General features: G+C 43.9%; 1 protein-coding gene across 22 annotated transcripts in view; it reads right to left on the bottom strand.

Moving 5' to 3' along the window:
• Positions 1–25,064, bottom strand: part of MACF1 (microtubule actin crosslinking factor 1) — a 416,995-nt gene that overhangs the window by 216,358 nt on the left and 175,573 nt on the right. For all 22 annotated transcript variants that reach the window (XM_077482044.1, XM_077482062.1, XM_077482048.1 and 19 more), the window contains 11 exons: positions 21,013–21,108; positions 20,791–20,916; positions 20,534–20,686; positions 20,009–20,163; positions 19,800–19,926; positions 19,534–19,717; positions 17,888–18,051; positions 17,625–17,803; positions 9,213–9,351; positions 8,942–9,135; positions 1,199–1,361 (listed from right to left, as the gene is read on the bottom strand). In XM_077482044.1, the coding sequence (XP_077338170.1) occupies positions 1,199–1,361; positions 8,942–9,135; positions 9,213–9,351; positions 17,625–17,803; positions 17,888–18,051; positions 19,534–19,717; positions 19,800–19,926; positions 20,009–20,163; positions 20,534–20,686; positions 20,791–20,916; positions 21,013–21,108 (1,680 nt within the window). The remainder of the gene's footprint in view (positions 1–1,198; positions 1,362–8,941; positions 9,136–9,212; positions 9,352–17,624; positions 17,804–17,887; positions 18,052–19,533; positions 19,718–19,799; positions 19,927–20,008; positions 20,164–20,533; positions 20,687–20,790; positions 20,917–21,012; positions 21,109–25,064) is intronic.

The following is a 25,064-nucleotide window of genomic DNA, read 5'->3' as shown; positions in this document are numbered from 1 at the left end:
CACCGCAGTTGATAGGACCTTCTTTGCCTAGCCAATACCTTACACCTTCAAAACTTCACTGCTACTATATACACCATATGTATTGAGGAAACTGAATACAGGATGTTTCACACGTAATCTGACTATTATATTGTTGTAAGTGTTAACACGTGTCTCACCATGCAACTCATTGTATATGGGATGTCCGATCTAAAAACTCATTGGTAACATCGTCACCAACACCTGACATTTCCTGTGAAAATTTATTATTTGTAATTAGAACAAAGTGTTCACTGCATTTACTTGCGAAAGTCCCGGCATGGGTGCAAAAATTTGGGCCTACTGGTTCCTCGCTATTCCAGCCCACATGCAGACTTTGAAGTTGCCCCATAATTACCGACTGTTGGACTTGAGTCTTCCAATTTATCTCTATGGTGACGGCTATTACAGAGGCCCTGCGAGTTGAAGGTCTGCTTACTGGGCCTGATGGATCCCTTAGCCCCCCACAAAGGTATTGCGTGTGAATTTGAGTATGCTGTAAGATTATGCTAGAAAGCTTATAGTTTTGCACTGGAAATAGTCTAATCCCCTTACCTGCAGTACTGGAAATCTTTGGATAATTCAGTGCTGTCCCTGTACAAGGCTTCTTATGGCACTAGAGGTTGTCCAATTAAATTTGACAAAATCTGGAACAAAATCTGGAACCCATGGTTGGAGCACCCTGAAACTATTACAGAACCATCAAAGTTACCGTCCTCCCAAGGTCCTTTTAATGGTGTCCCAAGCCCACTTTTGCTAAAGCCTCAGAGCTTCCTATTTCTTAACCGCGTCTTTGTTTGAGTGACAGTGCCCCTCGTTTACCTGATTTTCAGCTTCTATGATTGTGGAATCTTGAAGATCTGTTGTTATCCCTCCTGTCCTATGATGCTGAATGCATCAATCTCTCCTAATCGTGTCTTACCATAAGAACTTTATGCACGCCCCCACATTGGTAGTTCAAGCAACCTGCTTCGTCTGTAATTGTAGAGCTGTATCTATGTTATTGAATGTAATATTTGCATTGATATTTTTTTTTGGGGGGGGGGGGGGGTTGTTTTTCTCTCTGGTAGTGGTTTCCTCAACTGACTTTTGCTGTAATTTAAATATTCAATAAAAAAATAAAATCTATTAAAAAAAAAAAGTTTTAGATTTTTCCTGTGTTGTGTTAAGAGAGGTTTACCATTTGTTGATTGAGTTGCTCTGACAAGACTCTTCTGTCCTCTGACTGCCCTGGTTTCATCATTTCCTGCTGTGCTTTAGTTGCTTCTATCCACTGCACCAGGCTATCATGGTGCCTTCTGTAATTTTTCAGCACATCTTTGATTGCTGCAAGCTCCAATTGCCTGAAAAAAAACAAAAAAAAACAAAACAGTAAAATTACAAATCACAATTTAAATGTTTTAATTAAAACCTAAAGCAGGAATTTCAGCTGCTTAGATTTTCCTTCTCCTGTTCCTCCTTTCCCCTTTCATCAACATGTTAATGAAATATTTAAACAAAGACTTTACATTATTACATCCTAGGGGTGCAACGGATCAAAAATCTCACGGATCGGATCATTTTTCGGATCAGCAAATAATAATTGAAATTGCAAAAACCTGTGAAAATTCCACCGCCATATAGTCCCCACTGTAATATCCACGTCATCTCCCCCACTGTAATATTGGCAGGGTATGGCAGGGTACTGGCAGGGTATGGCAGAGTATTGGCAGGGTACTGGCAGGGTACTGGCAGGGTACTGGCAGGGTACTGGCAGGGTATTGCAGGTGCGGGCCGCACCCGGGTGACACCCGTGGGTAGTGGCACCGCCAACACCGCCTGCTGCACTGTGTACCGTGTCCCTCAGTGGAGCTGAATGAAGCCGCCTCCCCCTCCTCTCTGTTTACAGCCACAGAGGAGGAGCCGCCCGCGCTCAAGGGGCACACACCGCTGTGTGTGTATAATTACTGCTGTTCTGATGTCTGCACTGAGGGAGGGGGGGGGGGGGGGGGGGAGTCTGCACTGAGGGAGGGGGGGGGGGGAGTCTGCACTGAGGGAGGGGGGGGGGGGGGAGTCTGCACTGAGGGAGGGGGGGGGGGGGAGTCTGCACTGAGGGAGGGGGGGGGGGGGGAGTCTGCACTGAGGGAGGGGGGGGGGGGGAGTCTGCACTGAGGGAGGGGGGGGGGGGGGAGTCTGCACTGAGGGAGGGGGGGGGGGGGAGTCTGCACTGAGGGAGGGGGGGGGGGAGTCTGCACTGAGGGAGGGGGGGGGGGAGTCTGCACTGAGGGAGGGGGGGGGAGTCTGCACTGAGGGAGGGGGGGGAGTCTGCACTGAGGGAGGGGGGGGAGTCTGCACTGAGGGAGGGGGGGGAGTCTGCACTGAGGGAGGGGGGGGGAGTCTGCACTGAGGGAGGGGGGGGGAGTCTGCACTGAGGGAGGGGGGGGAGTCTGCACTGAGGGAGGGGGGGGGAGTCTGCACTGAGGGAGGGGGGGGGAGTCTGCACTGAGGGAGGGGGGGGGGAGTCTGCACTGAGGGAGGGGGGGGAGTCTGCACTGAGGGAGGGGGGGGAGTCTGCACTGAGGGAGGGGGGGGAGTCTGCACTGAGGGAGGGGGGGGAGTCTGCACTGAGGGAGGGGGGGGGGAGTCTGCACTGAGGGAGGGGGGGGGGGAGTCTGCACTGAGGGAGGGGGGGGGGGAGTCTGCACTGAGGGGGGGGGGGGGGAGTCTGCACTGAGGGGGGGGGGGAGTCTGCACTGAGGGGGGGGGGGGGAGTCTGCACTGAGGGAGGGGGGGGGAGTCTGCACTGAGGGAGGGGGGGGGAGTCTGCACTGAGGGAGGGGGGGGGGAGTCTGCACTGAGGGAGGGGGGGGGGAGTCTGCACTGAGGGAGGGGGGGGGGAGTCTGCACTGAGGGAGGGGGGGGGGGAGTCTGCACTGAGGGAGGGGGGGGGGAGTCTGCACTGAGGGAGGGGGGGGGGGAGTCTGCACTGAGGGAGGGGGGGGGAAGTCTGCACTGAGGGAGGGGGGGGAAGTCTGCACTGAGGGAGGGGGGGGAAGTCTGCACTGAGGGGGGGGGGGGGAGTCTGCACTGAGGGAGGGGGGGGATATCTGCACTGAGGGAGGAAGGGGGGAGTCTGCACTGAGGGGGGATATCTGCACTGAGGGAGGGAGGGGGGAGTCTGCACTGAGGGGGGGATATCTGCACTGAGGGAGGGAGGGGATATCTGCACTGAGGGAGGGGTGTCTGCACTGAGCGGGGTGTCTGTTCTGTTGGGGGGTCTACACTGGGGGCGGTGTCTGTTCTGTTGGGGGGTCTACACTGGTGGGGTGTCTGTTCTGTTGGAGGGTCTACACTGGTGGGGTGTCTGCACTGAGAGGGGGGGGGGTGTATGCACTGAGAGGGGGGGGGGTGTATGCACTGAGGGGGGGGGGTTTCACTGAGGGGGGGTGTTCACTGAGGGGGGGGGGGTGTCTGTACCAATGTGGGTGTCTACAGCGAGGTGGGGGTGTCTGTACTGAGGTGGGGGTCTCTGTACCGATGGGAGGGTCTCCACCGAGGTGGGGGTTTCTGTACTGATGGAGGGGTCTGAACTGAAGGGGTGTATATATACTCAAAGAACATACCCCAGTTAAAATTCTTTCGGCGGTACATTGATGATTTGGTGATCCTATGGGATGGGACGCCAGAAGATTTTGAAAGATTTCTATTAAACCTGAACAACAATAAGTATGGCCTAACTTTCAGCGGTAAATGCGATAAACAAAAGATAGAATTTTTAGATTTAGAAATCTTTAAGAAAAATGATGTCCTTCAAACAAAAACATTTTTCAAAGAAACGGATAGAAATAGTTATATCCCCACTTCAAGTTGCCATCATCCAAAATGGAAAGCAAATATTCCAAAAGGACAGCTTCTAAGAATTAAGAGAAATTGCAACTCGATGGAGGATTTTTCTTCACAAGCAGACAAATTGGTTGCACAATTTATCGAAAAGGGATACAAACATGAATCGCTGGTTAAAATAAAAAATGAAGTTGGGAATATTGATAGAAATACCCTGTTAAATAAACCGACAAAAGAAAAACAGAAATTTGACTTAGCATTCATCACTGGATATAATGCACAGTATTATGAAATAGAGAAAATAGTAAAAAAATATTGGCCTATTCTCCAGGAAGACAAGATCCTGTCAACAATCCTCCCAAAGAAACCAAAATTTATATATAGGAGAGCGCCGACACTACGAAACATGCTAGCACATAATGTGATTGATGGCCCTAAAAATAGTACCTTTCTGGAAGAACTGAAAGGGTTCTATAAGTGCAATAAATGTTTGGCCTGTAGGGCTAGTAAACCCCAACCTCGAAGGAAGAAGACTTTTAGATCTAAAACGGATCATATAGAACATAAAATCAAAGAACTTATTACATGCCGCAGCACACACGTCACATATGTGCTGGAATGCCCCTGCAACTTGCAATATGTGGGTAGAACCACCAGACCACTATACATTAGGATTAGGGAACATGTAAATAACATTAGGAAGGGGTTCCCTAACCACAATGTATCCAGACATTTTGATCTTTTTCATCAAAGGGATCCCTCCAAAATGATATTCTATGGAATTGATTGTATAAAGAAAAATTGGAGAGGAGGCAACATGACCACCCTTATATCTCAGAACGAGACTAGTTGGATATATAGACTGAACACCCTGGCCCCCAAAGGGCTTAACATCGATATAGATCTTAATTGCTTTATAGCAAATCCATAGATATCGAGGTGGGATACATATATGATTAGAGTTTTTCTCAAGTCATAAGCAATGTAAGGAAGGTACATTTATGCATGCATCTACTACCTTTGTCTGGTAGGAAAAAAACATTTCCGCAATAAAGGATGTTTTACCAGATAATATCTAGGTTTGTCCCTCTGTGTAAAACAAAGTTTGTTTTACCAGATAACGTCTGGGTTTCTCTTCCCCAGTGTGTGCATGTGTCTACTTGTATACAATGAGGGAGATGCAATCTGGTAAAATGTATATACACATATGTACAGATTTCATCTGGCTTTCTAGCAGAACGAGTCAAAGAACTTATAAAAGACTCTTTATTAATGTTCTACCATCTAAATTCAATATCAACGGACATTAAGATGGAGTGATTAAAATTGTCCTTTGGAAATTTTATATCATAATATCGAAAATATAGAATATGTGTAAAGGGTGAGACCTAATAGGCATGTCAGTAAATCATTTAGGAATTAAATAAATGTGATTTATTATGGTTATAATAGGGGTTTTTTTGTTCCCCCATCTGAGGTTTATAGAGTAATATCTGAGGATGAAGAATCTGATATAGTCCTAAAGTAGGCAAAAGGTTTCAAGGTATCATGTGAGGTCCTTTTATTTAAAATTAACCTATCCCTTGTTCGCCATAAGTTTTACAAGGTAGTATCTGGGATGAATAATTGGAAGTCCTGTGAGGGACATCGGATGTGGATTAATAAGTTGGCAAAAGATTCCAAATGACAGTGTGGAGTGTATAGTTTAAATTATCATATCCCTTGTTCACTATGAGGTTCATAAGATAATATCTGGGGATTTCTTGTAAGAGGTATCAGATGGAAATAAAAATAAAATAGAAATAATTCCTCGCTGGTTTGCAAACAGCTTTGAGGGATCATCCGAGCCTAATCACAAATGAAAGAAATCTAAACAACAAAAAGGGAAGTGCCCCTTTTTTTTGGGCACAATAAGATTACCGTATATACTCGAGTATAAGCCGAGATTTTCAGCCTCTTTTTTGAGGCTGAAAGTGCCCCCCTCGGCTTATACTCGAGTCATCGCTGTCTGCCCGCTCGATCAGCGTGTCGAGCAGACAGACAGCGGCCATTCTACAATTCAAAAGCCGCGCCTCCGGCTCCGCCTTCGCCTGTGATAGGCGGAACACTGAATTTCCCAGCAGCCTGTGTTCCGCCTATCACGGACATCGTATCATCCTCGTACTACGGACGAGGATGATACGAAGGCAGTGATAGGCGGAACACAGGCTGCTGGGAAATTCAGTGTTCCGCCTATCACAGGCGAAGGAGGAGGCGCGGCTTTTGAATTTTACAATGGCCGCCGAAGAGGGCACGGGACGGAGGCAAGGCAAGGCAAGGCAAGGCACGGCACGGGACGGGACGGGGGCAAGGCAAGGCACGACACGACGGCAAGGCACGGCACGGCACGGGACGGAACGGAGGCAAGGAGGCAAGGCACGGGACGGAGGCTCGGGACAAAGGTAGGCTGGACACACACACACACACACACACACACACACACACACAGGGATGGGTGGATGGATGGAGACACACACAGGGATGGGTGGATGGATGGAGACACACACACACAGGGATGGATGGATGGATGGATGGAGACACACACACACAGGAATGGATGGACACACACACACACAGGGATGGATGGACGGACACACAGGGATGGACGGACACACAGGGATGGACGGACACACAGGGATGGACGGACACACACACAGGGATGGACAGGCATGTCTCACCCTCGGCTTATACACGAGTCAATAAGTTTGCCAGCTTTTTTGGGGGTAAATTGGGGGCCTCGGCTTATATTCGGGTCGGCCTATACTCGAGTATATACGGTAATACATATGAATATCAGTAAGGTAATAAGCTATAGGTTAAAATAAGTAACTCCTCGGTGCGTGATTTTTTCTCTTCCCGGTTTTTTCTCTTTCCGGGTTTTTTCTCTCTTTTTTTCCCTTTTTTTCCTCATTTTGGACATGACAAGGAACAGTGAGATAGTAATTACTACCACCCGTTGTGCCCCGATTTTACGATCGGTGGGGTTTATGAGTATAAATATTAGGTATATAGAAACTGGCCCGTTAGGTATAATGAGGAACGTAGATGTAAACAAACCTGTAACCCCACCCTAGTCCAGCTATTGGTTGGCGTCTGGCAATGGGAGGTACAGGTATCTTCAAATACGTGGTTGTGAGTGTGTGTAGTATCGCTGCTGAGGACGTCTATGACGAAACGCGTACAGCGTCATTACGCACACCACGTCACTTCCGGTGCGCCTGACCCGTTGGAGCGCAGCTGGAACGCACGCCGCTCGCTCAGAGGGATTTCGCAAACCGGAGTGCTGTTTTTGCATCGTGGCCTTTGCATTTTTTCTGCTTATATTTGTGCAAAGATGCCCAACATCTAAAAGCTAAACAATACTAATCTCAGCATATGAGTAGCCTTATAGAGCCTGGAAAACGGTACCCCCTAAAGAGAGATCAGAGCTCCCCAACCACAGAAGGAGGGTGTATACTTAGGGGTATAGGCCTCATATGACGGAGTACAGCGCTGCTATACATAAGTATATAAAGTAGGACTGTATTGTTGCTTTCTTATACAATTTTTTTATATATTTTTATATCTTTATATTTTATTTTTTATTTTTATTTCTATTTTTATTATTGCCAGTCTTTTTGAATTTTTTGATTTTTTATATCTTCTGAAGTGTATGACTGCTATACATATATAAGGATAAAGAATTTTTTTGCAGTGCAACTGTTATAGATTGCAATGTTGTGGAAAATCTAAAAAGACTTTTTTGTACAAAGTGTTGTGCAGAAATCTCTGTGGCATATGGAAAAGCTTTTTAATTATATATTTTTTGTAATAATTTTCCTGCAATAAAGCATGTTTTAAGTGGTTACCAGTCTCCCACCATATATACATACTTATAAAGAAAATTTTTCTTTTTTTAAGTAAAAAAATTTTTTTGTAGCCTGCTCCCCTTCCCCCCAACTTAAGTATTTAGTAAACCAAAATACTACACCATGAGTGGATTTTTTTCATTTTGAGGAACTACTGGCGGACAAAGGAGTTTTTTCTCCCATCTCTTTTAAAAAACCCTGGAGAGGACCTGTTGAAGACAGAGCCAAGCAGTGGGATCCTCAATAAAGTGGAACACAGATTACAGGCGTGTAACCCCCTAGGGGGTGCGTGGATTCGGTGAGTGGGGACCCTTGAGGGGGAAAAGCACGGAAGTCACCAATAAACAGGCATAATCACAAAAGTCACCTTTCTGTCACTTGAAGCAGAATAATTGTACTTCTGGGAATACTTGAAGAAAGACTATCTTTGGACACTATATATATGATTTTGTATATGTTCACATTTATTTTTTCACATTTCCTGTTTTTTGTTTTTTGCTTTTTTTGTTTATAAGGATTTTTTTTGGTTTTGAATAAGGTTGCATTTTTTAGGTTTTGGTGGTACACACAAATTTAGCTATTAAGGCTTGGGGGCCTTTATAGTATAATAATTTAACAATTAGCACAAGGATTGTACACGTATAGTGGAGGTATAGATGTTATACTTCCCATATATATAGGGATTTTTTTCACCATTACAGAATAGTGTGAATATTATTCAGTATCTGATTTTCTGTGTTTTGGGTATGGCTTTTGTTTTTCAGCTCTTTTGAAACCAGTGAATTTATATGTGGTAATTATTAGAAGTGGTGTATAGTCACATTTGGTTGGATTAAGGATATATATATACACATAGCCTTTAGGGATAATAAACGGTTAAGGCAGGTTCGGATTGAACACCAGCCTGAGGTAGCGCCAACAGCCCACAACAATTATTGAAGGGGTGTCTGTACTGAGGGGGGAGGTTTATACCGAGATAAGTAGGTCTATATTGATGGAGGGTGGTCTGTATTGAGGGAAGGGGATCTATACTGCGGGAGAAGGGTCTGTAGTTAGTGGAGGGGGGTCTGTACTGAGGGGGGACTATAGTTGGTGGGGGGTTGACACCATTTTTTTTTTTTTCGCACCGGGTGACACCAACCCTAGTGACGCCACTGTGTACTGAGCAAGATTACAGGCAACGCTGTAATTAAAAATAGATTAAGAAAAAAAACCTTGCTTCCAACTGGGTGTGCACTCCACTCCACCGTTCTCGAAGTTTGGAGGTCTTTTCCTGATACTGGTCTACATCTGGATTGCGGTCTTGTGTTTTCTGATTTAAACGATCTCTCACTTCTCTAGCTTTAGCAACATCTTCTTCCAATGAAGAAATTATATTATCCTTCTCCGCTGCCTCTCTCTTCCATTGCTGAAAAAAAAGGCGAAAACGAATATTACCAACAGTTCTACATTGCTTTTTAAACATAAATCTCACAGACCCCTTACCTGTAACAAGACTTCTTGACACTGAATAGCTGCTGGATCTGCTGGGATAGTATCTTCCTGACTCAAACGGGCCTCATATCCTTTCACCAGAGCTTCTGCTCCTTGCAGACTACGAATAACCACATCTACTGTCTTCAGCCTAACAAAACAAAAATATATTATCAACTAGCTCTTAAAGCAGCATGCAAGTCATTCCCATAAACATAGCTATAAATGTAGACAATTCAGCAACTAAAAGGATTATATTTGTGTCTTAAAAGACATTCTCTAACATAGCTCCACAACATGGTTGGGGAGTAAAGCACATACATTTGTCTGATATTCTCTTTAAAAACAACCAGTCAAGACTAAAATAGGATTTTTGTATTCATCACAAAATTCTTTTCCTAGGGGTCTACTGAGGAGCACAAGTAGTATTTAAGCTTCAGGTTATTCTGCCACCTATAGGATGATTGGACACTGGCAAAAGAACAAAACCTGTAGACTAACTCAGGAAAAACCTTCCACTACCAGCATGCCTCTGTTTTGTAGCAAAGCAGTACCAAGAGCATACTCAAAAACACAGAGGTAGGACTGTGTCCCTGAATTGTAAGCAGAAAAATCCTATTTTCTTTCTCAGCCCTGCCCCCCTCTGACACCACGGGGAAAGCCATAGGGAAGTCCCCGTGCGTCAGAGGGGGCGGGTGGCCCCGCCCTCAATTATATAAGAGCTGTCACCTGAACAGAAGCGTCACACAGCAGGAGACTCTCATTGGATCGTCCGGAGGACGAAGCAGGGAAGAAGAAGCCAGAGGTAGAAGCAGAGGAAGATAGGAGGAAGAAGCGGGGGAAGAACAAGATGGAGGAAGAAGTAGAAAACCAAAGGAAGAACAGAAGAAGATGGAAGAAGACATTAATAAAGTATTTAAAAATTTTTTTTGATTCTAGCCTCCATCATCACCAAGGGGAAAAGCACCTCATCCCAATTAGAATATTTTAAATAATGGAAATAAAAATCCTCTTTTTCTTTTGGTTTTTCCATTATTTAAAATACATTAATAAAGTAATTGTCAAAAATTGACTATTGTCTTTAACATTTTTGACACTTTTTGTGAAATGGTAGCCCATTACCAATTCACAGAGGGGGGGGATCCCCTTTTTAAAGGGGGATTTTAGATTCCGATAAGCCCCCCGCCCGCAGACCCCCACAACCATCGGGCAAGGGTTGTGGGGATGAGGCCCTTCTCATCAACATGGGGACAAGGTGCTTTGGGGGAGCTACCCCAAAGCACCCTCCCCATGTTGAGGGCATGTGGCCTGGTACGGTTCAGGAGGGGAAGCGCGCTCTCTCTCGCTCAGATAAGAGTCTGGAATGGATTTTTGGAGGGACCCCACGCCCTTTTTTTTCATTTTAGCACGGGGTTCCCCTTAAAATCCATACCATTTTGGGTCTGGTATGGATTTTGAGGGGCACCCCACTTTTTTTTTATTTTGGTGCTGGGTTCCTCTCTTAATATCCATACCAGACCTGAAGGGCCTGGTATGGAATTTGGGGGGGGACCCCGACACATTTTATTTTTTTTTGTAAATTTTGGTTCAGGGTTCCCCTGTGGGGGAATCCCATGCCATTTTTTTCAATGACTTTTATGTGTATTCCCGGGACCGACAATTCATTATAACCGCGAGTAGTTTTAAATTACTTTTTTTCTTTTAGAAATTTAATTTTGCTCTCAGACTGTTCTAAACACAGGAAACCTGCGCCACTTTACAGGCATACTATAGACACCCTCCAGTACGAAGTTTAAGGCTGGATTCACATCTATGCAGTTTTAGTGCTTTTTGCATTTTGCACTACAGACCATTTAACACGGTTTCCTATGGAACACGTTCTGTTGTGCAAATCTGCAAAATGCAAAAAGCACTAAAAATGCATAGGTGTGAATCCAGCCTAAAGGAATATTTCACTTTTATTGTTTCACTTTAAGCATTATTAAAATCACTGCTCCCGAAAAAAACGTCAGTTTTTAAAACTTTTTTTTGCATTGATACATGTCCCCTGGGGCAGGACCCGGGTCCCCAAATACTTTTTATGCTAATAACTTGCATATAAGCCGTTAAAATTAGCACTTTTGATTATTCATGTTCCTGTCCCATAGACTAACGGTGTTCGAACAAGTTTTTTGCCTGTTCGCATGTTCTGGATGCAACCCAAACCAGGGGGTGTTCGGCTCATCGCTAGGGGTGACACAGGAAGGTTGGTAGTGAGAAATGAAGAGCAAATCTCGTTTTAAGCTCTGGGAGATCATCTCCAACACCCAAGAGTCAGAGACAGAAAGCTTTCCAAGAATCTGCAAAGCATAACATCTGGAAAGTGGGGGTGCACCTTCATGCAGGATTAAGGCAGACAATGCGTGACACCTTGGACAGGGAGCAAAGTTTGGAGGGGGGGGGGGGTCTTGACATGGGGTTAAGAGAGTAGAGAAACAAAAAGGACCTTCCTCAACAGATAAGGCAGATAAGGCAGATTAAGTCTGCTCTTTAAAGTGGGGTGCCCCTAAAAAAATAAAAATAAATTAAAAGTCAGCAGCTACAAATACTAATAATCGGACACTTAGCTGTCCCAGGGTATGCGGGGGAACGAAACCCCTCTCGTTTCCCGCTATGCTTGCGGCGCCGACATTGTTACTGTGGGCATCCAGCTGTGGCTTCACAGCCGGGCACCCACTGCACATGCGCGAGCGGCGCAGGGCTCAGTGATACGCCGCACAGTCATCTGGGACACGTGACAGGGCCCAGATCAGTGTGCAGCGCAATGGGAAGTGATGTCACCAGCCCGGGCAATGAAGAAGGCAGACTACGAGGGACCCCCTAACAAACAGGCACTTAGAGGTGAGTAAAAAAAATTTTTTTTTTTTTAAATTTTAAACTATTTTTTATTTTTTGGTGGCAACACCACTTTAAGATTGAGTTTTTTCTTTATGCTTAAGTGATTTTGCCACCAGTAGCATCCTTAAAGATGAGTTCCAGCCGTTTCTGTGTTTCTGATCCCTCCTGTAATGAACTGTATTGTAATTCTAACTGTGCTCCCATGTTGTAAAGCGCTGTGAAAACTTTTGGCACTATATAAATCCTGAATAATAATAATAATTAAAAGTCAGCAGCTACAAAAAGTGTAGCTACTGACTTTTAATAAACAGACACTTACCTGTCCCATGATCTAGCAATGTGGCTGTCTGAAACCTCGCTTCTCTCCCTCTCTTCCCTGCAGCACCGGCATTGCAAGTGTGTGCACCCGGCTGTGACACTTGTGGCTTCACAATTGGTTGTCCACTGCACGAGTCGTACTGTGTGTCCTGAATGGCCGGGCAATCTTCTGGGACCTGTGACATGCCCAGAAGATTGTAGGGAGAGAGGGGAAGAAGAACTTTCGCTTGTGGTGCCACGAGTGGAATTGAGAGCTGGGTACCTGTCAAAACTAGGTAGACGCCCCCCCCCCCCCAAAAGGCATGCCAAATGTGGCATGTCAGGAGGTCAGAGGGTCAGGGTTCCTTAAAGCTGAAGTTCCACTTTTGGGTGGTACTCCGCTTTAATTTTATTGTCAAGGGCTTGTCTACAGAAACACTGCCCTTCAAAGGCAATGTGGTTTAAATGTTTTTACACAAGGTTTATGCATTCCAGCACTTTATCCAGAGTGCCCTATACCTATGAAATTACATGGGAAACAGGCAAGAAAGGAGATGGCAGGCTTCTAGCAAACCACAGCAGCTGAAATATAACACTACAGGCATCTGATCCACACCTTTTTTAAGAGTGACCATACACATTGCAATATAACAATACATTATTTGTACAATTAACTATAGATATACGAAAACCATATGAAGATATATATAATCTAGTGAACCAATTTGTATCCAAACAGGTAGGCCCTCGCACTACATAGGTGTTGATGGATCTAGGCGATTAAACAATCAGATTGTAACGTGTGTGTTAAGCGTGACCTCAGCAGTGGTCAGATCTTTTTTTGGTTATTTTGATCAGTCAAGTATTGTTTGACAAAGTAAGGTCACAGACAGAATTAGGTAAAGGGCAGAGTCTCTAGCAAGAACAGAGCTCTAGAAAAGACTTCCAATCGCTTATTGGTTGAGTCCTTAAAGGCAGGTGTGTCCTCTACCAGAATGATAAGTGACTGATTAAGGCAAGACACTGCCAGATCCACAGTGGGAACAGATTACTTTCTGAACGCAATCATCAATAAAATGGATACAAAGTTATGCATTGGGGGGGGGGATCAAACAACTTGACAGAATGATTTCAATCACCATAGAGACATAATAGTTTTAAATGACTCAAGGTTGAAGACAGCACTGGTAGAAGAAATAGGCAGATACTGTAGTTTCAGGGTGGAGAACACTATATCAATAAGACCCCTTTCACACTGGGCCATGGCCACGTTTGTGGTAAAGCACCCCTTTACTCCTGTGTTTCAGCACTTCCAAAGTGCTTTTCAGGCGCATCGGAAACGCTGCCCATTCATTGCAATGGCTCTAACACCCCACAAAGATGCTGCTTTCAGGACCTTTTGCGAACGTCCCGCAAGCACACCACTCAGGTGTGAAAGCACCCACTGCAGAGAATGGGAGGCAGTTTCAGGAGCTTTACAGGTGCTATTTCTAATGCTAAAACGCCTGAAAACTGCCTCAGTGTGAAAGGGGTCTAAGAGCTAAGAGTCTCTTTAAATTTAGGAGTAACAGCTGTGACTCTTCGGGGTCAAGTTCACTAGTCTTAAAGAGTAGAGCAAGTTAGAATCAGAGTCTCTGCGGCAGATGGCTACACTGCTAAGACCTTGGGGAAATCAGATACAGAATCAACAAGACAGAGCGCATGTAAATCAAAGTCAGCAAATAACTGGGTAATTTAGATCATAAAATCTTGCATGACCATGGTAAAAACCTTAGCGGAGAGGATCCAGCCACACCCAATGAAGCCAAGGAGGACCCCAAGGACCAACAAAATCAAAAAAACTAAAAAGATACCACTCCAAACCATCCCTATCTATATACCTACCTCATATTTCAGGAACCAGATGTTCTCCAGCTTCATCTGGAAAGCAGTCTGTCCCAGGATAAAATATCAAACTCTTTCCCTTCCGAAAGCTGTGGGAGGGGCTGGAGTCCCAGATGCTTCTTTGTACCACAAGGCAGGGGTGCTCACTCGTATTGTTGACTGGTTTCACCATTCTTCATCCAGACTCTGGGTCCAATTGGAAGGCCACCTAAACTCGATTGAGCACTGTGCTTTGCCGTGGACCCCATTGGTTTATTGTAAAGCTCCATCGCTGCTTAGCAACCTTACCCGCCAAACAATCCAAATCTGAGACCGATTGATATCAGCGGGTGCCTTATACAAACAATTGGGACCCATGACTCCCTTCTTTGGACCCCTACTTTCCCACCAGCTGTATGTGGGTCGAGGTTTGGACCTTGGCATAAGAAAGACTGTAGACGACTTGCCCAAGTCCTTCATGAAGACCCGTCCCTGCGGACAGACTCTCCTCCCCGGTCAGCCTCTTCTCTTCTAATGCCAACGCCTTGTCTGATATTTTATCTGAACAGACAGGATTCAAAGATATATTCCTACAGACTGATCCCCCAACACATGTAGTCTCACAACTTTTCTCCCTACTGCTCAATGCTTCCTCTTTCGACCTCCCATCATACACGCAGACTGGGAGACAGAGCTGCAACACACTATATCATGCATAGACCGGAAAAAATGCTTCTGACGCATAAGCTCTCTTTAGCGACCAAGACCCAAGAAAAGGTGTTCACGTTAGTAACTAGATGGTACAGATGCCAAATGATCATCAGACATTTTCACCCATCTTTCCCAGATACCTGTTGGAGATGTCTGGCTTCCAGAGGCACCTTGCCCACATCTGGTGGGATTGCCCTCCTGTAAGGAAATTCTGGCAATCAATTTTTGATCTGTACTGTAGGCTGATGGCAACCTCCATTCAACCCTCACCAGAGATGGCCCTTCTATCTATGATCCTGGGATTGTAGATGTGTGCGGGGAGTCTACTGATATCACGACTCCACCCACTGAGCCCTGGAAAACAGACCCACCCACAAAATCTGCAGTTTTTCGGGGGGACATTTGACAGATAAGTAAACATGCAGGAGGCATGTATATCCTTCTAGATAACCAACATTGCAGTAGTTTGCAAGTAGTCCTTTGCAGTAGGATGAGAGTGGGTTTACATCCACTTTAAGGAAAGCAAAAAAATGCATTCAGGACAGATGTTCAGAGGCATTTGAAACGTCAAACGCCTGTAACAGCTTGTAAATGCGGTAACTAGCATTTAGCCACGTTTCATTTACAGGCGTTTTCATTTTTGGCTATTTAAAGAAAAAAAAAACACCCTGCTAAACACATACGCGGCAAAACGCTGCTAAATACAGCATGTGAACACCGCTAAACGGATGTTTTAAACGTGGGTTACTACCTGTCAAGTTAAATAGTTCAGGAGAGGTTGTAATAACGTCCTGTGTATATGAAGCCTAAGAGAGGGAATCTTACCACTTATAAAAAAGGTTGTATAATATTTTTTTATATCTATACACAAATGTTTTGTTTTTCATTTCTACTTTAGGCTGGGTTCACACCGCTGCAGCAGCAAGAACCGGATGGGATTCGCACTGCACTGCAGTGCAAATCACATCCGATCTCTGTGCGATGCGAGTTCAGCCATACAGATAGTATGGCTGAATTCGCATCACACCCGCCGCAAACTCTCACGGGACCCTTTTTTTGGTCCGCAGCAGAATCGGATTGCATGGGTGTTCACACCATGCGATCCGATTCCTGTCCGAGTTTGCAGATCGCACTGCGATATGCGAACTGATCTGGGGGTGTCATTAACATTTCACTGACACTCCCAGCAGTCCGCATAGGGCAGTGTGAACTGCCGGCGGGAGGCATGCGATGCGGGAAAACGCAGCGGATTTGCGGCGTTCCCGCATCGTTCCGGTGTGAACCCAGCCTTAAACTGAATAGGTTGTTTTATAAGGTGATCTTTTACAATCACTTTAAAAACTTAATGCATCTCTCAATGAATGACAAATAAGAAGTGTCACTGCAGACTTGTCTTTCAAGGTGAAAGCTTGGCAGCTGTCCTCCTGACCCTGCCTTTACTGAATAGTAAGAAGCTGGGATGAAAACTGGACTGAAAAGTTGTGGGTGCCATCGACTCTTGCCTTAATGTGCAAATATGCAACACATATACACACATCTCCCCAAGTGTCCTGCTCCAGCAATGTAAGATGCATGCTGCAACTTCCCTATTGTTCTTATGGGTGCATAGTTGAGTCTTCAGTCACCTCGCTGACTGGCCTGGGATGACGTAACTTCATGCAGGTGCATGGCAGTCACTTTGTCCTAGCACACACAGTATGCTAAGATTCAACACTAAACTGTATACATTCTGGCATGGAGCTCTGCCCATATAATACAAACATACTTTGGGTTTTAAATTTACAATGTTGGGTTGAATCCTTTTGTTTAAAGGCATGTGTCAAGATCTTTACTGCCACAGTCATTACAAAGAAGTCTCCCTCAACCTGGATCATTCCACATAAAAGTAAAAAAGTATCTAGGAGTAAGACACAAGTGACTAAGGTAAGTGAAGCAGGGAATCCAGATTCAGAGTTTATACTACGAGAGTCCTCTTGTTCTTGCTGCCATCTACAGAAATTGGAGTATCATTTTTGTGAGAAATAACTATTTAAAGTGATTGTAAAGGTTTGCTTTTTTTTTGTATTTTAAAATAACAAACATGTAATACTTACCTGTTCTGTTCAAGGGTTTTCCACAGAGCAGCCCCGATCCTCCTCTTCTGGGGTGCCCCGGCAGCGCTCCTGGCTCCTCCTCTTCACTGGGTGCCCCCACAGAAAGCCGCTTTCCCTGCGGACACCCGTGCGGGTGTGCTCACGGGTCCCGCTGCTGCATCTATTGACACAGACAGCAGGACTCAGCCCCTCGCCCCCAGCTCCCGTGTGACAGGATTTGATTGACAGCAGCAGCGAAAGCCAATGGCTCCTGCTGCTATCAATCTATCCAAGGAGGATCTGAGATAGCAACTGGAGTCGCTGGGCCCGTGCACATTGCTGGAGCGATCGGGTTCAGGTAATAAATAAAAAAAATGGGGGGGGGGGGGGGGCTCTGGGAGCAGCTGCAGCACAGGAGTTTTTTCACCTTAATGCATAGAATGCATTAAGGTGAAAAACCATGGGGCTTTACAACCCCTTTAAACAGGTCGAACAGAGTTTAAATGGTCTCGATGTTCGAAAGAGGAACACAATTATTAAGGCTACATAAGCCCTGGATTGGACCAGATTTGGATACCATTTTTGAGTATTACAAAGCACTCACTTTTCCAGGAAAACAGAAGACAAGCCGTATACATGGTCCATTTTCCCAACCAGCAGGTCTAGCTGTGAGCGAACATTTGGAGTACTGGAGCCAGAGGGAGACATGTTGAGGAAATGGTCACAGCGCTCAGAAACCAGTGACAGTTCAGATTTTAACCTCTTCAGTTCCTCCTGCATCCTCTACAGATAACAAGCAAGAGACCATAATCGGTGAAAAGAACAAAGCTATGCAAGGACAATTTTACTAGTTAAAGTAGTACCAACCTCTTGTTCAGATATCTGGACAGTGCTTTCATGCACAGCATCCAAATCGCTACCCAAGGCAATCTGTAATCTTTTCACCAGCCGCTGTTCACAATCCTCCAAGTGCAAACGAATGTTTTGAAGTTCTGACAAGTAGGTCTTTGCCACAGACTCGTCTTTATCTTCTGCAAAAGGGATACAGAGATCATGTCTTTTTCTACCAGTCATAAAAAAACTTAGCAAAGGTCAAATAATTAAATTAGGAGGGGCCAGGCGCTACCTATAGTAACTAAGAAGGGATATGTACAAATATGTGTAAAACCATAAAGATATAACCCCACATACAGCACCGCCAGCTAGAAAATTACCAATAGAAAATTGGGGGTGAGACCCCTCACCAAACTGTAAATAGTTGCAAGAAAGGAGTAGACAGAGCGACTAAACAAGATCTTATAACTGTGCTCCAATAGTGTATGGTAAAATTCAGTATATGATAGGGGAATGTTACAGGCTATAGTGATATAGCTATCATATACTGAATTTTACCATACACTACTCCTAATTTAATTATTTGACCTTTGCCTTTACTTGCGATCTTCTTTAGGACTGCAAGATATAGGGGTGGCGACACTGTTTCCAGTGTTATTTTACACTGTGGCCTGGCAGTACCCCCATAGCGCGGTCTGGTCTCGTGAGACCTGTGTTTATTATTAATAAAAAACTTAGCGCTGGTAAACCAAAACACAATATAAAAAAAAAAAAGGCCCCATCACAAAGTTTCCCCGCATTAATGTTTAGGTTATCTGGCATCAATAAAAACATATAAAAGAAGACAGGGTTAAGAAAAAGGTTGCAATATTGTAGATAAATTATAATAACCTGCAATTAAAAGCAAGACTCCGAATGCCAGCAGTTTGCCTACAGTCAAAATGGCAAGCACTTTCACCCAGTAAAATTAAAGGGGTTGTAAAGGTAAATGCTTTTTTACCTTAATGCATTCTATGCATTAAGGTGAAAAAACATCTGATAGTGCCTGCGTCCCCAGCCCCCCGTTTTACTTACCTCACCCCTCGAAAGTCCCGCGCTCATCCCCCGACATCCTTTCCACCGTTCAGCCTGGCCGCTGATTGGCTGGATGGAAAGCAGCGCAGCCATTGGCTCGCGCTGCTGTCAATCACATCCACTGACGTGGAGCGCCGGGGGCGGGGCCGTGTGATACAGCGAGCGGCTACAGCCGCCGGCTGTATCACGGGAGCGCGCCCGCAGATGCTTCTCACCATGCGAGGGAGCTCACATGAACGTGAGAAGCACCTGCAGGAGGAAGCCGAGAAAGCCGCCGAGGGACCCCAGAAGAGCAGGTTCGGGGCCACTCTGTGCAAAACGAGCTGCACAGTGGAGGTAAGTATAACATGTTTGCTATTTTTTTATTTTATTCACTTTACAATGCCTTTAGGTTCTCCAACACTATGTAAGTGTGCTACAATACAAAGCAACCATAATCAACTAATAAGGGCAAGTAGAAGCACATGGTTCAGCCAGAGAATTCATGTCTTTGTCACTTTACCGAAAAACCTAATAATTTTTTTTTTTAATACTCAGCAGGTTTTTTGTTTAAATGTGATCCTTTAATTATATGTTTTCCTGTCCTAATTTATTCTGTCCCTTACCAGTCTCAATAACGTTCACAAGCTTTCTGCATTGCTCCTTACAATCCTCCACCTCTTTTTCCATGTTCAGACGATCAGTAGGTGAGAACATTTGGGAGTCTTTGCTGTCCTCCATGTAATCATCTAAATGTGACTGAAGACTGGATAGTGTCTGTAGCCTCTCCGACAGAGGAAGGACCCTAAGCTGAAGGTAGAGAATGACCCATCAGAAAAAAAACATACTTAGATAGTGAAAGATTTGACCATCATACATCCAGACAACTCACCTTGTCTGCATTCCAACTCTGAACCAAATCAATGTCTTTCCGCAAATAATGCCATGATATTAAACTCTTTGTGTTTACGTGTAACTGATGCCAAAGAGCCATGACTTTCTGATAAAGCTGCTCCACTCTGCAATATGCAAAACGGGTCATGAGAACACAAACAATCATAAGCTTCAAAGATCTAGTCCACAAAAAAATATTTAATTTACCTGCTAGCCATTTCCATTGCTTCTTTGTTCAGTGGAGGGATAAGGAAACATACAGATGGCACCATGGCCTCATTTCCAGTAGTGCTAATCACTTTCCACTTTGTCCTCTGAGTGTTATCTTCAAGTACACATTCCTCATTTCTGCTGATCGTAATCTGACAAGTAGTAGAAGTACTATGTTATTAATCCTGATAAAATCCCATTTAACCTTAAGCCTGGTATACACTATAGTTTTTTTTCCCCATATCGCCGCAACACTCCGATCAGCAATCCCAGTGATTGGCTGGGGGCGTCGGTCGGCTTAGGTCGGACAGATCAACATACACACAGGTCAAATAGTGACTGGGTTTTTTTTTTTTGTTTTGTTTTCTTGAACCGGCCACTGTCTCCTGACATTCGGCCCATGTGCACCCGCCTCCTTTAGACCAGAACCCTAAAAGTTATTCAAGAAATGCAACAGATTGGTTTAAAAAAAAAAAAAAAAAAAAGTGGAAAGAGACACTTACAGCAGCTCAGAAATCCTACCTCTATTTGCTTATAGTCACATATTGCTTTGATAGGCAGAGTGCCACTTAAACTATGTTCGGGATTCCTGGGCTTCAGCTGAACAATGTTCTTGGATCTTCCCATAAGGCTGGCAACGGTGCTTCTAGACTGGATGAGTTGCTCCTTCTCATCCTAGAGAGAATTCACATTATTTGTGAGCAACATTCCCTTAACAAGCAACACACACACACACATTCTAACAAGACATGACAGAAAATGGCGGTGGTTCATCTCACCATGGAATCTTGCAACATGTCTTCCAGACGGTTCATACTAGTACTACGATCACTTGAATACTTCCTCTTAATTAACTCCTGGAGATTCTTAAGATAAACCTCTGAATCTCGGACATCGCTAAAAAACTGTAGGATGATCACCCAATTATGATTCAATTACTAGGAAGGCTTTAATGATACAGATCTCAAAAAGTTACATAAACATTCAAAAAAATGTTTTACCTGGAAATAAGCAGAATTCTCCCTTATATGTTGCTCCACACAAAGACATAACTGCTGGACCCACTGCCACTGGGAAACAACTGCTGCACTGTATGCCTAGAGTTAGACCAACAATGCAATAACAATTAAGTTTAGAATGACAAGATTGTGAACATGCTGGACTTCTGAAAACAGGAACCTGTCTACATAATTATTACTACATTTTGTATGAAAAGGTCACCAACACAAAAACATTTTTTCAGAGAGCATGAACTGTATGACAACACATAGCACTAAGACCAAGAAACAACAGGTCAGAAAAAAATGTGAAGACACTGGGTTTCCTAAAGTTTGTGCTGTCCAAAATTATGTTAACCACTTGTTTACTGGGCACTTAAACCCCCTCCTGCCCAGACCAATTTTCAGCTTTCAGAGCTGTCATTCTGTGAATGACAATTGCACGGTCATGCAACACTACCCAAATTAAATTTTTATAATTTTTTTTCACACAAATAGAGCTTTCTTTTCGTGGTTTTGTGTGCACTGGTAGGTGGAACTGATGAGCGTATGGCTGCTCTCCTTGATTAGGACCAATGTCCCTCTGACAGCTGCCGGTGATCTTTTTTTTTTTTCTCTTCACGTTATCAACGTGAGGAGAAAAAATATCCAATTACTGGCTTTGTTTACATCATATGATCAGCTGTCATTGGCTGACAGATGATCACTTGGTAAGGGGTCAGGATCGACTCTCGGACTCGCTGATCACAAAACGTGCCGTATGCGCCCTGCAGGGGGTTCATAGGTCGCACGAGCACGAAAGGACATTTACTGACACCCTCTCAACAAAGTAGGTCCATGCTGTGGCCATCATTCGGCTATAGCGCGGATCTGAAGCGGTTAATCCAATTATTATTCTATTCAAAAATGTATAGCATCACATTTTTTTTTTTAAACAACAAGGTAGCCATTATCTGAGTTTGTGTAATTTACTCACAGTGTACTTTTAACCCCGCTGATACAATAGCACACCCTCCTATATGAAACAAAATCAAACCATGGATTTTCAACCTTACAGAATTTTTTGAGCTCTGTGAGACATAAGAAAATCTTTACCCCCAAATACTTTCTGAATGGCAACTTTAGGCAGCTAGTGGAGTTACCTACCCACTATACTTAAAACCAAGAAGTCCTGTTTAAAACATCCTCAATGCGGTCCCTTTGAATGAAAGTAAGACCTAACAAGGACCCTACTGAAATTCTTAATTACCACCCAATTTCACTGATAAAATAAGATTTAAAGATCATTACAAAACTTTTGGCCTCTCGCATTAGTGCCTTTTTATCACAATATATCCACAAGAATCAGTCGGGATTTATCGCAGAGCGCCAGGCGCTAGATCATATTCGTAGAACCATAACCCTCATTTCAACTGTACGCTCAAACTGCGATGCTCTACTCACCCGGGAACTTTTTCTCCTTTCATTAGACCTCAATAAGGTTTTTGATAGTTTAAATTGGAATTACCTTTTTGCTACTCTAGAGACCCTAGGTTTTGGCTCTACGCTCCTTTACTTGCTGAAGGCGTTACATAGCTCCCCAGTAGCCCAAGTCTCCATTAAAGGTCACAGATCATCACTATTCCCTATTAAACGTGGCACAAGGGCTGTCCATTCTCCCCTTTACTCTTTGTATTGGCAATAGAACCCCCAGCTATGGCGATTAGTTCCCACCCTAACATTCAAGGTATTCATTGTGGACAACAGGAACATAAATGTGCTTTATTTGCCAATGATTTCCTTATGTATATCACTCACCCTCGAGTGACTCTACCTAATTTGCTATTTTTGCTGGACCATTTCTCACAACTCTCTGGCCTGTCTCTAAATTCTCATAAAACAATAGCATTTAATGTTTCGCTATCCACTGCTATAGTACAGACCCTTCGTAATACTTATAGTTTTAAGTGGACCCACCACTCCCTCCCATACTTAGGGGTTCAGTTGACATCTTCTATTGAAACAATCTACAAGGCAAATTACCCCCCATTATTTAAAAAAACTTAGGGAGGACCTTAGTTGTTGGGCAGACTATTCCCTTTCATGGTTTGGCAGAATCAACTCAATCAAAATGACTCCTTTACTACTTTAGAACTTTAGCGGTGGCAATCCCAAGGGGAGATTTACAACATCTACAAGCTGAAGTGCTGCTCTTCGTGTGGGGTAACAAGAGGCCTCAGAAGCAAAAACGAATGCTTTATATCCCAAAATGTATCTAAAGTTTTCATCAATACAACTCAAGGCTAATAGAGGCTAATTATAAAACACTCCAACGTGGGTACCTGGTTCCGACTAGGATAGCCAAAATGCATCTTTCCACTTCGTCAAATTGTTTCCAACAGTGCAGCCAGTTGGGGGCGATGAACCATATTTGGTGGCAATGCCCCCTCGTGAGTAGGTTCTGGATTTGAATATTTAATCTAATAAACTCAGTGATGGGGGTGAACAATCACAGTTCTCCAGGAGCAGCTCTTTTTCACAAACTGCCCGATGAAGTACCCAGAAAATCAGTGAAATTGATTACTTATATATTGCTGGCAGCGAGAATTACAATTGCTAGGCACTGGAAGCAGTCGGTTATTCCACTTGATTACGTTAGAAGTAAACTCAATTGGATCATGGTGAATGATAAACTCACTTATATACTTTGTAATAGTTCCCAAAAAATTACTAAGACATTGGACCTGTGGATCAGCTATGTCTCGACTCCCTAATGAACTCTGGGATGATCCGCTCCTCCTTTTTCTTCCTCTCCTCCTTTTTCCCCTCATTATTTCCTTCCTTTTCTGGTATCTAGAGGTATGGTACATTTGGTTATGGGGCCTCACACAGTATTGAGTCCTACGATAATTTCAGGGATCACTGCCGGGAATTTTCAGCGCCTCCTTACCCATTACTTTCATCCCCCCTTCCTCTATACAATGTCCTTGTTCCTGCTCTCCATCATCCACAGTAATATTCCTGATTACCAATGAGAATTAATTGTTCAGTTCCATTATTACTCGGATTATGTTATGTTTTTTGTTTCCCCCCTTTTTTTTCTGACTGTGATCGTTTGATGATGGATAGTACATTCAACCCTTTTCTTTTCTTTGCTTAAAACATGCTTTTTTAATGTAATGTTGGATGACAGTTATCTTTTGTGGTCATACCTTTCATGTCTCTGTATGTTGACAACCTGAGAATTGACTTTGTTCCAATAATATGTCTTTTCCTACCATATTTTGTTTCTTTTCCAATAAAAATATTGAAATCTAAAACATCCTCAAAATTACCACAGAATTACAGAAAAGTTGGGAAGCTGTGTAAAAATCTACATAAAAGCAGAAAGCAATTATTTTCAAATGACAAAAACACATTTTATTCACAATAGTGAATAGAAAACCTACCAAAAGTTTAAAGTGAGAAATTGTACCATTTTAAAGGGGGGAAAAAAAAAAGATAATGGCAGCAACACAAATTAAAAAGGTTAGGACAGGGCCACAAAAGGCTGGCAAAGTAAGTGGAACTAACAAGGAAGAACATTTAAACAACAGAGTAGGTTATTAGGCAACAGGTCAGTAACATGATTGGGTAAAAAGGATTTTTGTACTCACCATAAAATCCATTTCAAAAACTTGGCTACGCCCATCGGCCATCCTCAGCTGGTATATAACCCCCTGCCTGCTATAGATGCAGTTTGGTATCAAAGAGTATTAGAAGTATCAAAAAGGGATGGTCGCTGTGTCCGTCAAACTCAGAGAAATGGATTTTTCGAGAATACAAAAATCCTATTTTGTCCTTAGTGCATCGATGGACACAGCACTCCATCTCCACTAATCTTGACTATAGGGACCACCAAAAGCAGATATTCATGCTTGATGACAGAAGGCCCAAGAGTACTAAGTGTCCGAGTAGAATGCGCCGTGACAGGGAAAGGAAGAACCCGACCTTTAATAGAATAGGTCCGAGTCCCCATCTGTCTGATCCATTTGGAGATGGTAGACGAAGAAGCAGCCAGCCCTTTCCTTGGGCCC

The sequence above is a fragment of the Lithobates pipiens genome, unplaced genomic scaffold (genome assembly GCF_037356315.1).
Source record: "Lithobates pipiens isolate NorthernLeopardFrog02 unplaced genomic scaffold, aLitPip1_a1.2 Scaffold_16, whole genome shotgun sequence".
Taxonomy (NCBI): Eukaryota; Metazoa; Chordata; class Amphibia; order Anura; family Ranidae; genus Lithobates; species Lithobates pipiens.
This window is presented reverse-complemented; position numbering and strand designations above follow the sequence as displayed.